At 39.1% G+C, this 19,181-nt stretch overlaps 1 protein-coding gene across 1 annotated transcript in view; it reads left to right on the top strand.

Annotated features, from left to right (window-relative positions):
* The window catches only part of PRMT9 (protein arginine methyltransferase 9), a 17,456-nt gene extending 151 nt beyond the window's left edge, over window positions 1-17,305 (top strand). The window contains exons 2-13 of the mRNA XM_010079978.1: window positions 482-694; window positions 1,215-1,363; window positions 2,616-2,852; window positions 3,378-3,545; window positions 5,319-5,421; window positions 6,607-6,713; window positions 10,575-10,767; window positions 14,077-14,260; window positions 14,655-15,348; window positions 16,060-16,213; window positions 16,663-16,785; window positions 16,980-17,305. Coding sequence (XP_010078280.1) covers window positions 509-694; window positions 1,215-1,363; window positions 2,616-2,852; window positions 3,378-3,545; window positions 5,319-5,421; window positions 6,607-6,713; window positions 10,575-10,767; window positions 14,077-14,260; window positions 14,655-15,348; window positions 16,060-16,213; window positions 16,663-16,785; window positions 16,980-17,195 — 2,514 coding nt within the window. The 5' untranslated portion in view covers window positions 482-508 and the 3' untranslated portion in view covers window positions 17,196-17,305. The remainder of the gene's footprint in view (window positions 1-481; window positions 695-1,214; window positions 1,364-2,615; window positions 2,853-3,377; window positions 3,546-5,318; window positions 5,422-6,606; window positions 6,714-10,574; window positions 10,768-14,076; window positions 14,261-14,654; window positions 15,349-16,059; window positions 16,214-16,662; window positions 16,786-16,979) is intronic.
* Window positions 17,306-19,181: the final 1,876 nt, after the last annotated feature.

Here is a 19,181-nt window from a genome sequence, read left to right as displayed (position 1 = left end):
CATGTTGCCTTGGGTAAATTAAACTGTGTGAGCTCCTTAGCTCTTCTTCTGGGAGTCTTTGCTTTATAAACAGCCTGTTGTTGAAGAATTTTCACCGGCAGGTTCTGTAGTTGATTATGAAACTTGCGAGTGCATGAACTTCCAGCATGTAAAACTATTCAGAGACATGCTAAAATGTGTATTGCAAAAATTAGTTTTAAAAAGCAAAGAAGTGTGACCTGTTTTCAGGACCTGGTGTTACATAAATGTGATGTGCACCTGACTTTTGAGTGGTGAACAGTCATTTTAAAGTTCATGGAATTATCAATAGTGTAAAGATGAGCATGTTTTTGAATGCTTAGGAGGATTGGGGGGGGGGGGGGGGGGGAGAATGTCTTTACCAATGACAATTAAGATGATGTTTGATCTGTCAGCTTTGTGTGCAGCCTTTTTGGTCTACAGAGTACATAATTTTTATTTATTTCTTTGTTTGTTTTTGTAGGAAGAGCAAGTATTTGTATCCTTCAGAATGCCCAACTCCAACTCTAAGTTTCACCGTAACCATAGAGTTGGTCAGGAAGCTGGCAGGCGGGAGTTGGTTTCCAGGTCTTTGCAGAGTGCTCAGCATTGCCTAGAGGAACAGGATTTTGGAACTGCATATGCCCACTATCTCCTCGTGCTAAATTTAGCTCCTGAGTTAAAAACTAGTGTCAAAGTAAGTGCTCTTTGAATTACTTAAACCATTTTTATTTACTCTGTTCCTTTTGAGGCTTTGTGACATGTTTTATGATTTTCATTTGTTATATATAACTGATTTTTCTGTTCTGTCTTCAAAAAAAGCAGAAAATAGTAGTAGTGGAGACAGCCAGTAACGTATTTAATAAGCTCTGTGTGCCTGTGGGAAGGGAATTGATACACTTCTCTGCGTGTGTCAATTAAGTTTAATAAAAATAGGACCTTGTTAGCATTGGCTTGTAGTATAGCATGGATTAATATACATGCAGGCTTTTAGTATACGTTGCCTTGGGATGATACTCTTTGCGGATATCTGAGAGCTTATTTCCACTTTGAGTGAGCCAGCTAACGTGGGGCGATATCAGATAATTGTATGCTGCTGCTTAGGGACATGAGGGTGTTCGTGTGCATGTCAGGATACCTCTGTAGATGTTTTGAGGGCTGAGTTCCCTACTTCTGTTAACTACCAGCAGCTCAGTAGTATATATTTTATTTTCTAGGAAACATTTCAGTTTACTCTCTTTAAATGGGCAGAAGAGCTAGATTCTCTGGCACGGATTCAAGATCTGTTTAACTGTTATGAACAAGCACTTGAACTGTATCCGAATGATGAAGTGATATGTAATAGTATGGGAGAACATCTTTTCAGGTTTGTAGTAGCCTATATTCAGTTTTTGTAAGGTTCGCGTTTAGCATTGTATGTAAATAAACCATACCCAATTCAGCTGAACATGTAAAATGTGCTTCACAGAACTAAATGCAAGCATGTGCTTAATGCTGTGTAGTGTGTACTGTTGAACTTCGAATCTGTCAGCTTAAATAAAGTAGCCAATCTAAAATAAATGTTGATAGTTGCAGCAAAGTTTAAAAAAAAAAAAAGTAAAAGCATTTTTACTAAAGTCAAAACCTAAAAGGAGAAGCACTGCCTTCAGATATTTCCTAACAATTTATTAAGGAATTACTAAATAAAAAAGAGACCAAAATTGTTCAGAGTCACTGTGTTAGCTATTGTGGTTAACCTACAATTTCTGAAGTTCTTCCTTTCTTTCCTGGAAACTTAGATCCCTGAAAACTACTGCCTTTGAATACTGTCTTTTAATTCTGGGCTTTGATGAGGTCACACGTAACAGACCTTTGAAGTGAAGAAGCTGGTCGTCTCTACTGTACTGTGTAGGGCAGCTCTTACGTGGTTTAAGCTTATGCTTTTATTTAGTGTGTAAAGCATTCTTTTCTGCATTCTGCAAACCTTGATAAACACAATGCTTCGCTGTTGATCAAGTTCTAAGGTATTCCGAGACTGGAATTTTAAGATTGAAATCATAGGTCCTGACTCCAGGTAGGTTTGGTTAGGTTTGCTTTTTGTGATTATTTCGTTTGTTTAAAGGAGCAATTCTTCCAGTGCTGTATTAAAATGTACATTTTTCTTACATTTTGGGTTTTTCAGTGCTGTCTGACTCGAGAACATGCAAAAGGTATAATAAAAACTTACTTCAAGTTCAGAATTCAGTTACAAAACTGCCACTTAATGGAAACACTGACAACTCAAAATTTGGTTCTCTTACAGTGTGTTCCAATTAAATACAGTAAAACAGTTTTGGATTTTATAGCCTTGCCTTGTGACTTGAAAGTCTGTGAGACTGGGTTAGAGTGGATGCAGTAGTGGATGGAGGCTGGTGCGCACAATTATATTTTTTTACTACCTTTGCATTACAAAATTATTTTATATAGAGCTATAAATCATTCTTTTTTGTAAGAATATCAGTGTTTTTAAAGACAATCTTTCTAACCAATGCAAAATACTTCCATTGTCTTTTATTTGATGCAAGACCTCTTTACAGATCTACAGATACTTACAGATGCTTGGCAGCTGAATGTTTTTTATTTGTTGTTTTTACAATTAGAATGGGCTTTAGAGATGAAGCAGCTGGATATTTTCACAAAGCAGTGAAGCTCAACCCAGATTTTGCTGATGCAAAGGAGAATTTTTACCGCGTTGCAAACTGGCTCGTGGAACGCTGGCACTTCATCATGCTCAACGATGCAAAGAGGAATCTTACTTACCTAAAAGCAATTGAGAATGCTGTCCACTCAGGGTGCAAATCTGTCCTGGATATTGGAACAGGAACAGGGATCTTGAGGTGTGTCACGAGTGCGTATTTAACATGAACTTGATAGAAACATATTTGTTGTCTAAGGAGATTTGGTTGCTAGTGAAAAAAGTAATTTACTTCCATGCCTTTATTGAGATAAAAATTAAGAAAGGAAACAAAGCTTTCAGAAGTTGCTGAGTCTGAAGGTTAGGGTCTAGCAGCACTTTTGGAAACTTTTTTTTTTTTTTTTTAATTTGATGCAGATGCTTTGTGTGTAGGAAGTTCCTTAATGAAGATGCCGTAGTATAAAGAGTGGCTTTAGCATAGCTGAGGAGTATCATTATGCCACCTGTATTTTTTCAGTGTTAGTAGATCATGAGGATATATATATTTGTGTGGTATCAGTCTTCACACAAGAGATATTAGTTCACCTAATGATGATTTTTAGACTTGAACTGTTTTCTTAGAAATATGAAGCAGATGTGTATATGTAACTTAAAACTCAGTATCTTGTCGTGCTTTACCTAAAATGATTTAAACTGGAAGGAAAAAGACCTGATTCTTGTTTTTTAGTATGTTTGCAAAAAAGGCAGGAGCATCTTATGTCTATGCCTGTGAATTATCAAAAACCATGTATGAACTTGCCCGTGATGTGGTGGCAGCTAATAATATGGAAAGAGAGATCAAGCTTCTGCATCTGAAGTCACTTGATATAGAAATTCCAAAGGACATACCTGAAAGGTACGTTGTTGCTCGCTGTTGTGATATTGTTTTTAATTTGCTCTTAATTCAAGAAAATACCCTGTGACCTGAATGGGGAAGAACTCTGCCTATGATATTTATCCAGAATGTGAGAAGGTTCTCGAAGTTATATGTTCTTATAGAGCAGTGCAGAAATGATAACATTTTTTTTTAAGAGTATAGTAATTTCTTATAGTAAATCAACAATGTCATAATTAAGTTTAATTCTTTGCTGGTGGGAGCTTTGGGGCATGTGCAATTATATTTCAGCAATAGGAAAAACAAAACTAGATTACTCCTTCATAAGTTGTCATGTAACACACTTGTATACGTAGCTTATGGCTCACTTCTCCAGCCTATGCATAGGATGGAGGTATGTAGTCCCCTCTTCCCCTAAGGAGAGTGCTATTATGTTTGGAGGCAAGAAGGGCGCGATGGGATGTGTGCGGGGTCCTGGATGTTTCCATCTGGAGGGTGGTGGTGGATGGGCTGACTCCAGCTCCGAATGTCAGCACCCTGCTGTGGGAGGGATCTGTAGGGCTTTGAGTGCGGCTTAAGATATTGGAGTAAAATTCAGTAGAGGGGTGTTGCAGTTTGTCCTGTGAGGACAGGTTTTTGTTTTTGTATTGAGTTTTTTGTTTGTATGTACGCATCTGCCCACATGTCTGTATAGCAGAAATCCGTGTGCTTTGAGAAATTAAGTAGTTTATTTTTCCAATATTAAGTAATGTCTTCAAAAATATACTAAGAGCTACTGGGACAAGTCACCAGCTTGGAATTGGTCTTGGCAAATTAGAATTTGGTGACCATGACAGCTTTCAGTATGTGATCTAGGCTTGTCATGCTACCCTGCTCCTCCGTGTGCACTGTCCCAGTCAATGGGGGTTCTTCAGGAGGAGTTGTAAATTTTGAGCAGGTAGAAATCCAAGGGGATTTTTTCTTTGGTGTGTGTGGAGCACTGGTTTATCCCTTCAGCTCACCACTACTAGGGATGGAGATGAAACGTGGGAAGGAAAGAGTCCATTTTATTATTAATTACTAACATTTAATGAAGTTTCTGTGGCGATGGCACAGGCTCATAACCTGGAACAACGAAGCTCCCATGGTTTACATGCAAGTCAAGCCTTGTCTAATTGTGTCAGCTGAGCTCGAGTGGCTGGTCATGTGCATCCTCTTAGCGTGCATGATGAGCTACTGGATGTAACCTGTCAGGAATAACTTGTTACTGTTCTGGAAATGTTTTGTCTTTATCGTGCCATATGCTTTTTGATTTAAATCCAAAGTATTTAGGATTTTAGGATCCCCTAGTCTGCATAGGAATTTTATTGTGCTTTGATTAAAAAGGAATTTTTAAAAGTCTTGTAACACACATGCATGGATGCATACTCTTGACCGCGATTCAGACAATACATATTCTGCAGTATCATTTGCTCTGTGCCCAGGCTGGAGCATCTTCCTCTTTTGGTTGATTCTTCCCACACAATTTATAAACAAACACTGACCAAGAAGCCTTATGGTAAATGCTTGCTCCATATTTATTCTGTCCTAATCTGCATCTTGAATAACTTCTAATGACAATTTAAGACATGTCATTTGTTGGAAGAATTAAGTTGCCCATCTGTAGTAAAACATCAGAACATGCGTAAAAGTTTTGCTCTGAGCTCTCATTGATGTGGTGGCTTTAGTTTGTCTTGTTTTTTTTTCTTTAAAAGAATGACTGTTAACAGGAATGTGTTATACATTATGTTTCATGGTGTCCTCTTTCTTATCTAGAGTTTCCTTGGTTGTCACAGAAACAGTTGATGCTGGTTTATTTGGAGAAGGAATTGTGGAGAGCTTGATCCATGCTTGGGAACATCTACTTCTGCAGCCAAAGGTAGGTCATGTGGGTACATACGTATAAATGGAATTTGTGTTTGATATTTATTTGTGCATATATGTGCGTGTGCCTGTGCACACGTTCACACACATGCATGTATGAGGAACAACTGTCTTGTAAATATCTCATACCTATTGATGTTTTAAAAATGGGTGATCTGGGTTTGTTCTGTTAATTTGATTTTGCTGAAAGGCCGTGAGGCAGCTGCATACATTGTACTTCTGTGAGCTCCTGTTCTGAGTAGGCAGGTACTTGCAATGCATGTTTCCTGATGTAACCTTCCAGCAAGACACAGTTCACTCTTGAGCACAGTTCATTTATTTTTTTTCTTCCTTCTTTTTTTTCCCTCCCCTCTCTTTGTACATAACACCAAAGGGGTTTGTGTGTGTTTTAAAGGCACTGTTTTCCTACAAGCTTGATTGCAACCTGGTTGTTTTGAGATACCAACTAGGTAGCAGAATTGTGTCAGTCTAAGCAGAAAATGCTGAATTATGGTAGAATTATTCCTCATCATAACACTAGGGAGCAGTGAATTATAATTTGGTAAATATGCCATATGCTTATGCTCTTCATTTATTTTTTTGCTAACTTTGAACTTTTTTGGAAGACTGAACAATTCCACTATGTCTATCAGGTTTTACTTCATGTATTTTGCATTTTACCTAGCATACGTTAAGCAAAGTAATATGACAAGGAGATTTATATGGGTTAAACTCTGTTAGGTCTTAAGAATTATAAAGGTTTCTCTTTTATTTTGATATTCCCTTGATTCCAACTAATTAAAAAAAAAAAGTCTTACCTGGCTGAAAGCTTTTGTATTTTTATCGAACTGAAACTGATGACCTCTAGTGTTAAGTACATGAATGACGCATAAAGGAAAGGTTGTCAAATGTTTCAAAATATTCTAACAGGCTACAAATTAAAAAAAACACTTCTAGAATTACACAGAGGAAGTAGTAAACTGAAAAGTAAAGCTGATGCGTGGATATGTGGAAACACAATATTTAAGAACCTCCTTTAATGGTCAGCTGGAATGACAGAGACCATAAACTATAGTCCCTAAGAACTTACTGATGTTTTGACTGTAATCTTGAATGGCTCATTGATCTGTAACCTAGGCTTTGCAGTAATGGGAGAAATAGATCACTGGCTTATTGCATGTTGTTATTTGTGTTTTCACAGCCTAAAAATCAAGATGTCAGTACTAGAGACTATGGCCGAGTTATTCCTGCAAGTGCTACAATATTTGGGATGGCAGTGGAATGCAAAGAGATACGTAGACATCACAGGTATGTTTAAACTCCAGCACAGTTTGAATCCATATTTGTTATTTGGGAAGAGAGACTGGTGGCTTTTATTGAGGATTTTTCATTTATTGTTCTCTATTTCTTGAATCTGTTTCACTAAGCAGATTTCTGCTCTCACCCTCCCCACCCCTTTTCCAGGCTCTTCCCTCCGTGCCCTTTGTGGTTCAGATTTTCTGGATCACTTCATCAGAAACTCCTGATTTTCAGTTATGCTAAAATACATGCCTGTAACACATACTAAAGATGTTTAATTCTTTAACAGTAAAATTACTTCTCAGTTTCTGTGTTAGAGGTTCTTGGATTAACGCTTGGCCTTTATCCTCATTTTATCCTCTTTTCAATCTGCTCCATACCTTGCTGCTCGATCTAACCTTTCCAGAAGATGTAGGCTTTACAAAATCCTGTCCTCGTGTTAATAACCTCACCTATCATTATCTTTTCTGAATATGTGCCTTGCTTAATTCTGAATTGCATGTAGCAAGGTTTCTTTGCTGAGACCAGTTCTGACTGTGTATCAGTTACTTTCATTCTCCTTTATTTTTTCTCATCTTCTAGAACAGTATCACTGTATGGAGACAGCCTCTGTCTGAGAGGTTTGGACTTGATCTGTTTTGTTCAGGATTAACCTTGTTGCAAATTAAAGAAAACACTAACTTTTACAGGACCTTCATGTACTAGATAAAAAATAGCCAGGCTGCATCAGTGGTTTTTCTAATGCATTAGACCTGGAGAGTGGCCAGAAAGAGACAGAAGTTCCCTTAGCTGATGGCCATAGAGGAACTTTTTTTTTAGGAGAAGCTAATTATTCACCAGTTAGAAGATAAGTTTTTGCTTTGAAACGTGGCACTGACTGTTCCTTACAAAATGTCACCTTTAAATTTTCTGCCCTTATGGTTTGAGGTGCCTTTTTGCTCTAGTAAGAATACCTGTCTTAAGTCTATTTTAACAAGTGCTATAAAGCTTTGTGTAAAACACTTGCCTATTCTCAGATCTAAACTATCCAGAGCTCAGAATTACTCTGATATGCAGGTCTCCATATCTCCTTAAGTGTTTTCATGATCTACAGCAAAACTCTGGGTTTTGCATGTTTTTTCCGAGCAGAATGCCCAATGAAATAGCAGTGGGAACGTATCTTTTCCGATGCTTTTTATATCATCAGGCACAGTTTGTCTTGTACCATAAACAGAGCTTTTCTTTGAGCTTTTACTTGAGGATTTTTTTTTTTTTTAGTGGTTGTAAGTAGATGTAGAGCCCAGAAATCTATGGGTACCTGAGAGGTGTTTTTTGTAATGAGGAATAGCTTAGTGTGTGTTTAATCAAGCATCAAACACTGATTCATCTTGCTGAGGGAGGGAATCCCCTTTCACTCTAATTGTTGAAATCTTGCGGATGACAGTCATCTGTCTGTGTCTGATGCTGATCTTTTGCTTTGTATTCCGTCCCTTTGTGTTAGCAATGTTAAGTTATGCTTCATTTCTTGTGTTCCAATTGTTTTTAGGGTTTTTTTTCCTAGCATAGTGAAATTCTAGATCATAGAATCATCGACCAGTTTGTGTTGGAAGGGACCTTTAAAGGTCATCTAGTGCAACCCCGCCCTGCAATGACCAGGGACATCTTCAACAACATGACGTTGCTCAGAGCCCTGTCCAGTCCATAAGTCACACCAGTTTTCTTCTAATTCTATTTTTGGTGCACTTAAGCCAACTTTACAAAAAGTTTTGTGCCAGTTTACCCCTTGTTGTAGCTTTATTGTTTGCTGTTTTAGTGATAATTGTAATGTTTCTTCAAATGTTTCTTCACTGAGGCTGTTGCTGCTTGTACCTGCTGGTTGTGTTCCCTAGCATTGCCATTGGGCTGAACTCTGCTGTGGTGGTGTTTAGTTTTTTCTGTTATAGTTAACTTTCATTTTCTCCTGAAGTTATTGCTCACTCTTTGAAGCAGTGCTTTCAGATCCATGCGAAATGTGTTTACTTCCAGAAGAACAAATGAACTGATGAACTTGTGAGAAGACTTTAGTTCTACTAGGGATAAATTTGGCTTTCCACAAAACTTCCAAGATACCAGAGTATACTACATATTGTTTTTCAAGTTTGAACTCGGTATCTTTCAAGAGTGACAGTAAAACAATATTCTAGGAGAACATAGGACTGCTACTAGTGCCTCTACATTTCGTCACTTGGAATAAAAAATGCTAGGACATGGGTTAATGTAATAATTGAAGTCACTGTAAGAAGTACAGGTTTCAGGGTTTTTTTACTATTTAATTTTTAGTCTATTAGGCCCCAGAAAGAGAAGAAATAAATTGGCTCTTCTTCAGTGCTTATATAGTGAAGCCAGAAGAGTTCGTTATGGTATAACAATCTGCTGGCTTCTTCCACAATATAGGCCTGGTACAGCAGCTGTTCTGTTTTAGTTGTTGTATTTCTTTTAAAATAATACATGGATTCAGTTTCAAATGAAGGAGAATACATCCTCATCCTTGTTGGTAAAATATCGAAGTTACTTCACTGAGCAGGTGAGAAGATTGCAATTGCTGTTAATATCTGTGGTGTTAATGTGTAAATACTAATGCTTAGTATTTATTTGTTGTGAAGCACCTACTACTTTGTGCTTTCTATATGTCATACATACTTTCATTGCTAGGGAATCTGCTCCACAGATGGGGTCTGATTCACTTCTGTATTTTAGCTGTGCCTAATGGTTGAAATCTATTTGCCTCAGAATCCAGGTTATGACAAAAGGCAACTTGGTCAGTTCTGTGAGTGGGAGTGTGTCAAGATCAAGATGACGACTATCTGATGAGGTTATCAGACAGCCTGTCCCTTGGTTGTAAGGGAGGTCTTTTGCAGGGAGGGGAGTTTCCTGACAAAGTGATTCAGAATTAAAAACAGTTCTAGAAATAGAAATTTAACTAGTTCTCATTGGAACTTCTGAGTACTAGCTCTCGTTGTAAGAATATAGATTTGCTTGATAGCTGTCACTCAAACGGGAAGCACTAAATCCTTTACGGAATAATCTCAAGTGTAGCTTGTGCAAGACTTGTCTCTTCCTGACTCATACTTGGAAAATGAGAATATATCGTAAGTCCTCAAACCTAAGAGATGGATAATGTATGTAATTGTTTCAAGCAGTTACAGCATTCTTTCTTCTTTGAAGCTTTTTGTATGAGGTTGTTTCTAGAAACCGGATTGATTTTTCTCTCTCATAAGGGAGAAGACCTGTATTGTGAGTTGTCAAAGCTCTTTCCACCAAGAAATCAACTCAGACTTCCTTTGCAGCTATGTAACTATGAAAAATGCGTTTTTCTGCATAGATTGTGCTTGATAAGTATGTAAAGGAACTGCAAAATGAAAGTTCAATGTCAAAGAGACTCTAAGAATGCATTTTCCTATTGCATATCTATCACCTTTGTTCTGACTATTCTGTTCACCTGAAAAAAACCCACCTTAATTACCTGTCTCATGCAGCAGCAGAAGAAAAGCTTTATTTGTTCTTATTGTCACAGAGCATATTCTTCTTTCTAGTTCCCTATCAAGACTCAAGGAGTGGTACTTAAGGGGGCAGAAGCCTGTGGCCTATGACAAAGGACGTATTGGGCTTTTTCTCAGTTTCTAGTGGCAGCGTTTGAGTTGGGATTCTTGAAAGGGATGTGTGTTTTCTGAGCTTTAGAGCTGCTCTGAACATAACAAAGACCCCACAGGACTGTGTTGTTATTTTTCAGTTTTTCTACTATTACACTCTGCATTTAAGAAATACTTAGCCAGCCTGGGAAGAATTTCTTTTGGGTGTTTTGGTCAAATTATTTGAAGTTTCATTCCTTCCCTTTTTTCCTTTTACTCCCAGAGTGGGAACGGAAGAAGTTGCTGGTGTGCACTTGCCAAATTCAGTGCAGTTCTTCAGTCCAATGTACCCGTCTGCTGGCTCAGAGGAAACTGTTGAACCTTACACCACTGAGAAGCTCAGTCGTATCCCTGGAGGTTACGTACCTTTGACAGAACCCTGTCAAATAATGACAGTAGACTTCAACAATCTGCAGGTAAGGATTTTTTATTTTATATCTGTTATAAGTAATCCATTTATGAATGAGAGCCCCATATCTTATTTGTTTTCCAGGTTAAATTTCAGAACAGTTCACAAGTGCAAACTTGGCAGGGCTCCACTAGAATCCTCTGCTGGTTTTGCTACTTGGCTGGTTATGTGGTGATGTGATTCATCAGATGACAAGCTGTGAGGTTTTGAAGGTGGAGTTTTTTGTTTCACATAGTTTAGAGGAACTAAACTAGCTCACCGTAGGATCAAACAACTTCCAGACTCAGTGCAGGGAGGAGGAGGAGGAATGCAGTAGACCAATCTTGGATGGTTTATGCAGTTGTGGAGCTGACTTAGTTTATTCCTCTGAAGTTAGAGTCTTCAAGAAACTCTTGAAGACAAAAGAGGATATATTTTACATGTCACATAAAAATGTCCATTGATGGGAAAGTGTAAAAGATTATGCTGTTTCTACAGTACGGCATTCTAAAATATCGTGGCGTTATTTTGTGTGTTTTGCACAAAATATGTTTTTATCTGTATACTGAATAGGCCTGAACTGTAAGGCAAGGACCTCAGCCACTCACAGCTGAGCATCCTAAAAAGATGGTAACATTTGGTTCTTGCTCACTGACCCCGTGGTGAGGAGGTAGCACAGAAGTGGTGAGTCAGAGCTTAAAATAGATTCTATTATATAAAATAAATTCTTGGCGACTGCTTGGCTAGGAGTTGCAGTGTTTCTGAATCAATAGCTTTTCCTAGTTGGCTTTTCTGACATCCTGAGATTAAAAATGAAATAAGAGAAGGCTCTTGAATACTACTGGGAGCCATCTCTCTGTGACCTAATGTTGCTTCGGCTTCTGGCATCAGTGAGAAGCTATTACATCTGAGAGGTGCCTGCTCTTAAGCATCTGCCTGCTGGCAGGCGTGAGGATAATTTTAGGGAGTAAAGCACAGTGTTACTCTTTAAACCGTGTTTCAGAACTCCTCCTTTGAAGTTTCCAGTTAGATTAATGGGGTGTTCCTGTCATGAAATGCTAAGATATCGTGAGCAAAGGTAAAGGGAAGAAATGGAATTCATTTATTTGGAATCAGTGGTTGCTGTTTGGTGTTACTTTTGTCACTAGGCTAATGTGGCAGTGCCAAACACTGGTAGGTTACTTTCAACCTGGGGGCTTTTTTGTGGGGTGTTTTTGTTGTTTTTGTCATGGCCACACCTGGGTGTCACGTCAGTGCACATAAAAAAATAAAACAGTAGAAAAGATAAATTGTCTGTGCTCCTATTGGAATTAAAAAAACCCAAACCTGCTGTGCTTAGTAACAGTAGCAGAGTTACCTCCTAAAGATTGCCATTCAGATATGAACTCACTTAGCACTGGTAAGGTAATTTCAAAGAACCAGTTTCTAAACTTGTATTTCAGAGAATGAGCGGGATGTTCGGTTTGTTCTGCTTGGGCTAACTATCCAGAGCTAAATTGAGAGAACTTAGAAAAAGACTTAAAATACAGTGCAACGGTGTTTCTCAAGCTGAGCTGATGACTCTGTTGCTGCAGTTGTTAGCAGCAGCAGCAGCAGAGTTCCCCTCAGGCCGGGGAAGGAACCCAGGCTGTAATTGCAGGCTGCAGACACTCACCTCGCCAGGTACTACCTGTGTGCGTGTTCACTGGCAGCAGATCAGTGCCACTGGGAGTGGAAGTGAGTGTTGACCTCAGCAGACAGTAATTAAAGCTCAGTCTCGCTTTCGGGCCCTAAGGGACTGAGCTGTTGCCAACGATGACAGATACTGGCTCTTTCTAATTTTCATGAGAAGTTACTGTGTGGAATGTCTGAGAAATTCTGGATCAAGACATAGGAGACTTGATAACTGCATTCTTTCTGTAGTTTTTCCTTCTATTTGTAGCTCCATTTACTTTTTTTTAATGCAAATTTATCTTTTTCTCATTCGGAGGGTATAGGTGGCATAGATCCCTTTCTGTTTTCACTGCCTATTCCTCTTGCCTTGTTGCTTTATTTTCTTTGCTGTTTACAGTTACTAGAACCAGGGGGTGAGAACCTTGGGCCTGCTGCTTCTGAGGAGAAATCAGGAAGAATATTTTTAATATCAAATACACTTCTAAACAGCTATAACTTCCCAGAAACAGAGAAATAGATGCACGCTTGTGCTCTTGCTGTCTTGCTTCAAGGGGTTTACTGCCAGCAGATCTTCAAATTATTACACTTTAATCCAGCTGAGGAGGAATGGGAAAAAAATGACTAGAGCAAAGCACTTTTACTGGCAAGCAGTGAGATCTCCTCATGAACTTCATCAGCATCCAGTAATTTTGACATGTGCATTGTTCAGCTATCTCTCAATTGAAAAAGAGCAGTGGACCAACTCTTGGAGAACACAGAATGAGAATAAAGAGGGGAAAAAAATAAAAAATGCAGCGTGTGAGAGCTACTCATGTTCTGAGAGTGGAACTTCTCTTTTGCCCTGTGAATTTTAAGACTGAAACTCAGAGAGGACAAATGGTGACCTAAGCAGATCAGGAAGCTGATAAATGTTTAGACAAGGCTGTTACTAAGCAGAATGGTTGTGGCTAAGAGAATCTTCGGACCCTGGTGATTGACCTCCTGTTAATCTGTTTATGCCAGAACTATCTAAGACATTAGATATGGGCCTTTTATGTTAGTGAATGTTGGAAGCAGAGAAAAAGAAATTGTACATGGAGGAAGACTTAATTCCTGTTACATATTCAAAACTTTTTAGGAGTTTTGGAGAACTTACAACCTGATCCCTTTGGGGAGATCTTAGCTCTTCCCAGTAGTGAAATGGTACATGCCTGAGCTTTTACACAAAGCCTACAGCCCAAGTAGCAGAGAAAATATCCTCAAGGATGTTTGACGTAGTGTTTTTGTAATGATTTTGACGGATTTCTGTTTGAGTGAATTCAGTGCTTATGTAAAGTATTTCTAGAACTGGCGGAACACAAGTTTTAAGTGAAGCATGTGCCTAATGGCTTTGTTGTTATTACTTTTCATACAGCAAGCCTTGCCAGTCTAAAGCCTTTCTTGCATTTTTCAGTGTTTTTAAATATGAACATTCTTAGAGATAGGCATGTTTGCTTTAATGGCTGATGGACACGTACATAATGGCACTATGCCGGTGAGCACTAATGATGATAATCAGTATCGTAGTGGCTTGTTAACTTCAGGTTTCTGCTGGGTCCCCTCCTGGATTGGTGCAGCAATTTGAGTGACTTCGTGTAATAAAAAACATTTTTTATTTATGGCAAGAAACTTTTTTCACACTTTTTCTCTCTTTCCACTTGGTCAGGAGCTGAAAAGCCTTGCAGATAGAAAACCCTGGAAGCTCAGCCTGCCGGTCACTGAAGGAGGAATGCTAGATGCTGTTGTGGTGTGGTTTGTACTACAGCTTGATGATGAGCACGCTCTGTCTACAAGTCCCAGTGAGGAAACTTGCTGGGAACAGGCAGTTTATCCTGTGCAGGGCCTCCTTGGTACGTCCTGTGGATTTCCTTGTTGGAGTACATTAACTTGGTTTCATTTTGGTTTTGAGGGAGTTAGGTCATCTTGGAGATTAGGAAGTGGCAGCAAGTAGGTGTAGGAGAAGTTCAAGGGCAAGTAGCTCTGAGGTGGTTTCTGGACTGTAGTGCACAATCCCTGCGTCAGGTCTTGTTTGTGGGACTTTGCGATGAAGCAGACAAGGGACCCACAATTGCAGATGCCCACTTCTGGGCTACAGACTAGAAAAATTCTTTTGTACACTCTAGTTAACAACTGATGAAGAAATGAGATGTTTGGTTGTTTGGGTTTGTTTAAGCACTGTAGGGCTGCTTTAGTGATGTTTGCTGTAAAGTAGCTGACATGACTTTTCTGTGCTGTTTTGCCAAGATTATTCCGTGAAGACTGGAGACACTGTGACGATGGAGGTTTGCTGCCAAGACTGCTACTTGAAGATCCAGAAGATTTCTTCTTTGGCTTCAGAGTGCGGGATGGACTTCGGTGACAGAGATGACACACTGAGCTTGGGCAATGAGGCTGAATTATGCAATGCTCTGGCTGGTCTTCAGACGACCAGCAAACAGGATGGCAGCAGTCACGTGTGCGTGCTGGAATCCAACAATGCACCGTACCATGAGTGCTTCAAAGCTGCCATGGGCAAAGTGCTGCTGTCATTAAATCCAAGTAAGGACTTGCAGTCCATGGATGTTGATGGACATGGCGGTGGGATGAACCTTCAGGAGAGTCAAAACAAGAGCCCTCTTGATGTGGCTCCTGATCCTTTGTACATTTTAGATGTATCTGAAGGCTTCTCCATCCTGCCAATTATAGCCGGCAAACTCGGACCAGTTAGAGCCTACAGTTCTGTTGAGAAAGAACAGCATCAGGCAGCACTTCATGTCATTTCAGAAGCTAACCATTTCCCTAGGGAAACATTGGAGTTTTGGCTCAGCCACTTGGAAGATGAAAATGTGGTGCTACAGAGACCCAAATCCGACAAATTGTGGAGTATTATTATCTTGGATGTTATTGAGACATCAGGTTTAATCCAGCAGGAGGTGATGGAAAAGGCTGCAATATCCAGGTATAGTATAAATGGACAAAAGTATTCCTAGGCATCCATCATTATCTTAAAACTTGAAAATGTTTTTTTCTAACTACAGAATTACTAGTTAGGTACCCAATTCCTATGCAGAGAGGCCTGCTCTAGGAATAGGAAATCTAATCTGTATGGAATTGGAGATGATTGAAATTATGTTGAATGAAAGCTGCTGCCATGTCGCTCCTCTCAGCAGTGATATTCTGCAGCAAGAGACCAAGCAAGGCTCAGGTGTTTTTTCTGGAAAACAAACTGTCTCCTGTATTGCTGTCAGCTTCAGTTAAACACTTACAGAACAGTGACTTAGATTCCCCCCAAGTCTTGTTTCCCTGTGGGTATGCGGCCTCCTTAACCAGTGCCCCAGCAGTGTGTACTTGCCAACTTCCAGTTTTATTAAGCATTTGTGCCAGGCCTTCAGTCTTAGATGCTGGTGCTATGAATAAATCCCACCGTCTTCATCTTGAAATAGCAGTTTCTGAGAAAAAAAAATTACTTAATTCCCTGGTTTTAATATTATGTGACAAGTTTTCTTTTTTTTGGATGATACAGTTGTCTGGTCAAATGATATCAAACTCAAATGCTTATGAGGGCTTGACTTCAGAGGAAGAGCTAGTGTGTCTTTCCTAAGTGTAGTTAATATTCTTTCATCACTGTTGAATTATACGCTTTAGAGGTGAAATCTGTCTCATCTTACAGATGTTTACTCCACAGTGGAGGGAAGATATTCCCACAGTATGTTTTGGTATACGGGATGCTTGTGGAATCAGAGTCTCTGTTACTGGAGAGTGCTGTTCAAGGAACAGAGCCAACTCTTGGGTTTAATATCGCCCCTTTTATCAACCAGTTTAAGGTATGAAGTCAGTCGATGTCTTCCAGGCACAGTTCCAAAGCCTGCAGCTGTCTAGCTGTTTAGTTTTGGTGTAACATGCAAGAAAACTAAAGAGCTGAAACTCTTCCTTATTGTTGAAGTTATCAAGAGAGTTTATGTGACCAGACAGGGACCTTGAGATACACTAAAATGGGTTAACATTTGTTTTAGAACTGGTGTGGGAGAAGTTTTGTGAGTAATGAAAGATGCAGTGTTACTGTACAGAATAGCGACTGTGCTGTTAATGTCTCCTTCCTCATTTTGCATCCCAACAGTCACATTTCAGAAAGGATTAGAAGGGTACATTTTGTATTTTGTCTGTCTCTTAGAGGCATTTCAGTAATTTCTAGAAACTTTTGCATTATGATTAAGTCTTAACTTTTAACTTCTTAAGGGCTACTGAAGCCTGAAGTTATGGTATGTACTCCTAGGTACCTGTTCGTGTGTATTTGGATCTCTCTACGTTACCGTGCGTACCCTTGAGCAAGCCAGCAGAGCTTTTACGGCTGGATCTCATGAACCCTCTATTGAACAGCTCCAGCAGAGAAGTGAAGGTGAGGTGTGTGTATGTGAAGTTAAAAGTGTGCTTTGCTGCTTGTTCATTGCTCACCTTGGCTGAAAATTTCAATACATCATTTACTTGTCTGCAGCTTTCTCTGAAATGGATTTAAATGGTCTGAACTACTTTATTTGCTTACTACTTTGGAAAGGGTGTAACGGATTAAACTAATATTTTAAATATTTTTAGGTACAAATTTGTAAGTCTGGCTGCGTCACTGCAATTCCCTTCTGGTATCACATCCATCTAGATGAAGAGCATAGCTTGAATACATCTGATCAGCTCTCGCACTGGAAACAAGCTGCAGTTGTTCTCGACGAGCCCCTCCAAGTTCAGGTTGGAGACGAACTTGTGCTTGATGTTCAGCACCATAAAAGCAATATCAGCATTACAGTGAAACGATGAAGAATGGCAGGTGCACACCAAGGTGTGGTTCATTACCTATGCATAAATTCACTGTTCGTAATATCCCTGATGGTAATTTATATTAAAGTCTACATTTTCTACTGATCAAAAGGCTATTTTGTTGCTTTAATAGTAGATGTTTAGTTTCCAGTGATGGACTGAAAGTTGCACTGTCAGGATATCTATCTTATCAAGCAGTCGGGGAGGTGTTGTCTTCGCTCCAGCAAAACCCTGATCGCTAGCTGTTGCAGTGACTACAGGAGTGGGACAGACTTGTCTTGCTACCCTGTCATGTAGTAAGAGAAAATGCATTCAGATGCCTGTACCAGAAATAAACAGCTGTAGATGTTCAGGGTAGAGTCCTCGTTTCTCAAACTGCAGTTCCACTTCTCAGTTGCCAAAGCATCCTACTTAAGTGTAAGTGAATTAGAGTAGGAAAGTCTTTTCATACTACACAGAAAACAGCTTTTGTTACAAAAAACAAAGAAAACCCACCCCCAAAAAAACACCACCCCACCCAAAAAAACCCCTCAGCCATAAAATCTAAGTTCCTCGCTGACACAATGAAATCCAGCAGGTACAGGATAATTTCACCAAAGCACAGTTTTACAGGGAAGTGTCCAGGCTTCTTCTGATGAAAGACCACTGATAAAAGCAAAAATATTAAATAATAGTTGTTAGGCATATTTATTACATTTTTTTAGCAATTAATAACACAGCAAAATGAAATAAAGAAAAATTAAGGACATATTCTACCCTTACTCAGGGAAAGCAGATAAGAGGGCTGAGAATGCCCATTTCGGAGTTTCCCAGCAGTGTGTTAAGGAAGGCAAGAGCAGGATGAGGCATAAAACAATGGAGGACCATCTGTGGTTAATGTAAAGATGAAGGACTCTTTGCATGTGAACTTTTTAATAGAAATGTGATAGGTCATGCTGTGGAATACTGGTGTAGTAGTTTTCAAAAGGCAGGGTAGGTGTCACTGAAAGCTTTCTATTTATTTTGGAAATTTAGTAGCGATCTTCAATGGCAAGGTATGATCCTATAAGCTACTTCAATGAAAAAATAACTTTTCTCCCACAAAAAAAAAAAAAAAGCAGGAGTACTGTGCATGTGGAATCAAGTAGCTGAGTAATAATAAAATAACGTGGTAGCTTTCCAGAAATGCTGTGACCAAAGCAACCCAGACACTGAACTAGCTGTTTTCCTGTCAAAGTCCTGTCTCTGCACCTTACCTAACTCTTTACACCAAACAGGCAGAACTTCAGGTATTAAAAAAAAAAATCATTAGGGTGAGGTTTTTGAAAAGCTAGAGCACAACAGTTATTTGGTTTCCAGCAGCTGTGATCCTTCAGGTGTGATTTCTACCACTGCCCCTTTTTAGCTGTATAGATTGAGGAAAGCAGATTATTTGTACTCACAGCTGCAGTAGGCAGTGAAGCCCCCAGGTGGTGTGAGCTTTTACAAGTTGTTTCCTGCTAGAACACTGCTATGGCATGGATAAAGATACCTGGAATCAAGAGTAAAGTAGATTCTGATTCTTCATAATCTCAAACAAGAATTCCTTTTTCAGTACGAGCCTTAACATAGTGACAGCACCATCTCTTGTACTTAAGATCGCCTTCCACGATGAGGACAGTTATATTCATGTGTCATTCACGCTCATAAAATTACTGTAGCAGTAAATCATAGTGAAAGAAGGTGAACAGTTTAAATAAAATCTTTAATGCTTATTTACAACAAAGGCAATGACTTGGCAAATGAAAATGATGATTTGCACTTTCCCACTAATTTCAGATACGTTAAGTACATAGTCAGCTATAAAATATGCAGCCTAGTGAGTAAGGCGCGATATTTACATCACACTAGTACTGCAAAAAAAAGCACTTAAGATGAATTTACTGTGACAGCCAGTAAACATTTATCATGTAAATGCTAACAGTGCTGAAAAAGAAACTTCAGATGTTACTTAGACGGCCAGTGCTC

Source organism: Pterocles gutturalis, unplaced genomic scaffold, assembly GCF_000699245.1.
Source record: "Pterocles gutturalis isolate BGI_N339 unplaced genomic scaffold, ASM69924v1 scaffold42704, whole genome shotgun sequence".
In the NCBI taxonomy this organism is placed as follows: Eukaryota; Metazoa; Chordata; class Aves; order Pterocliformes; family Pteroclidae; genus Pterocles; species Pterocles gutturalis.
Note: the sequence above shows the minus strand (reverse complement) of the source record. Positions and strands in the feature narration are given on the sequence as shown.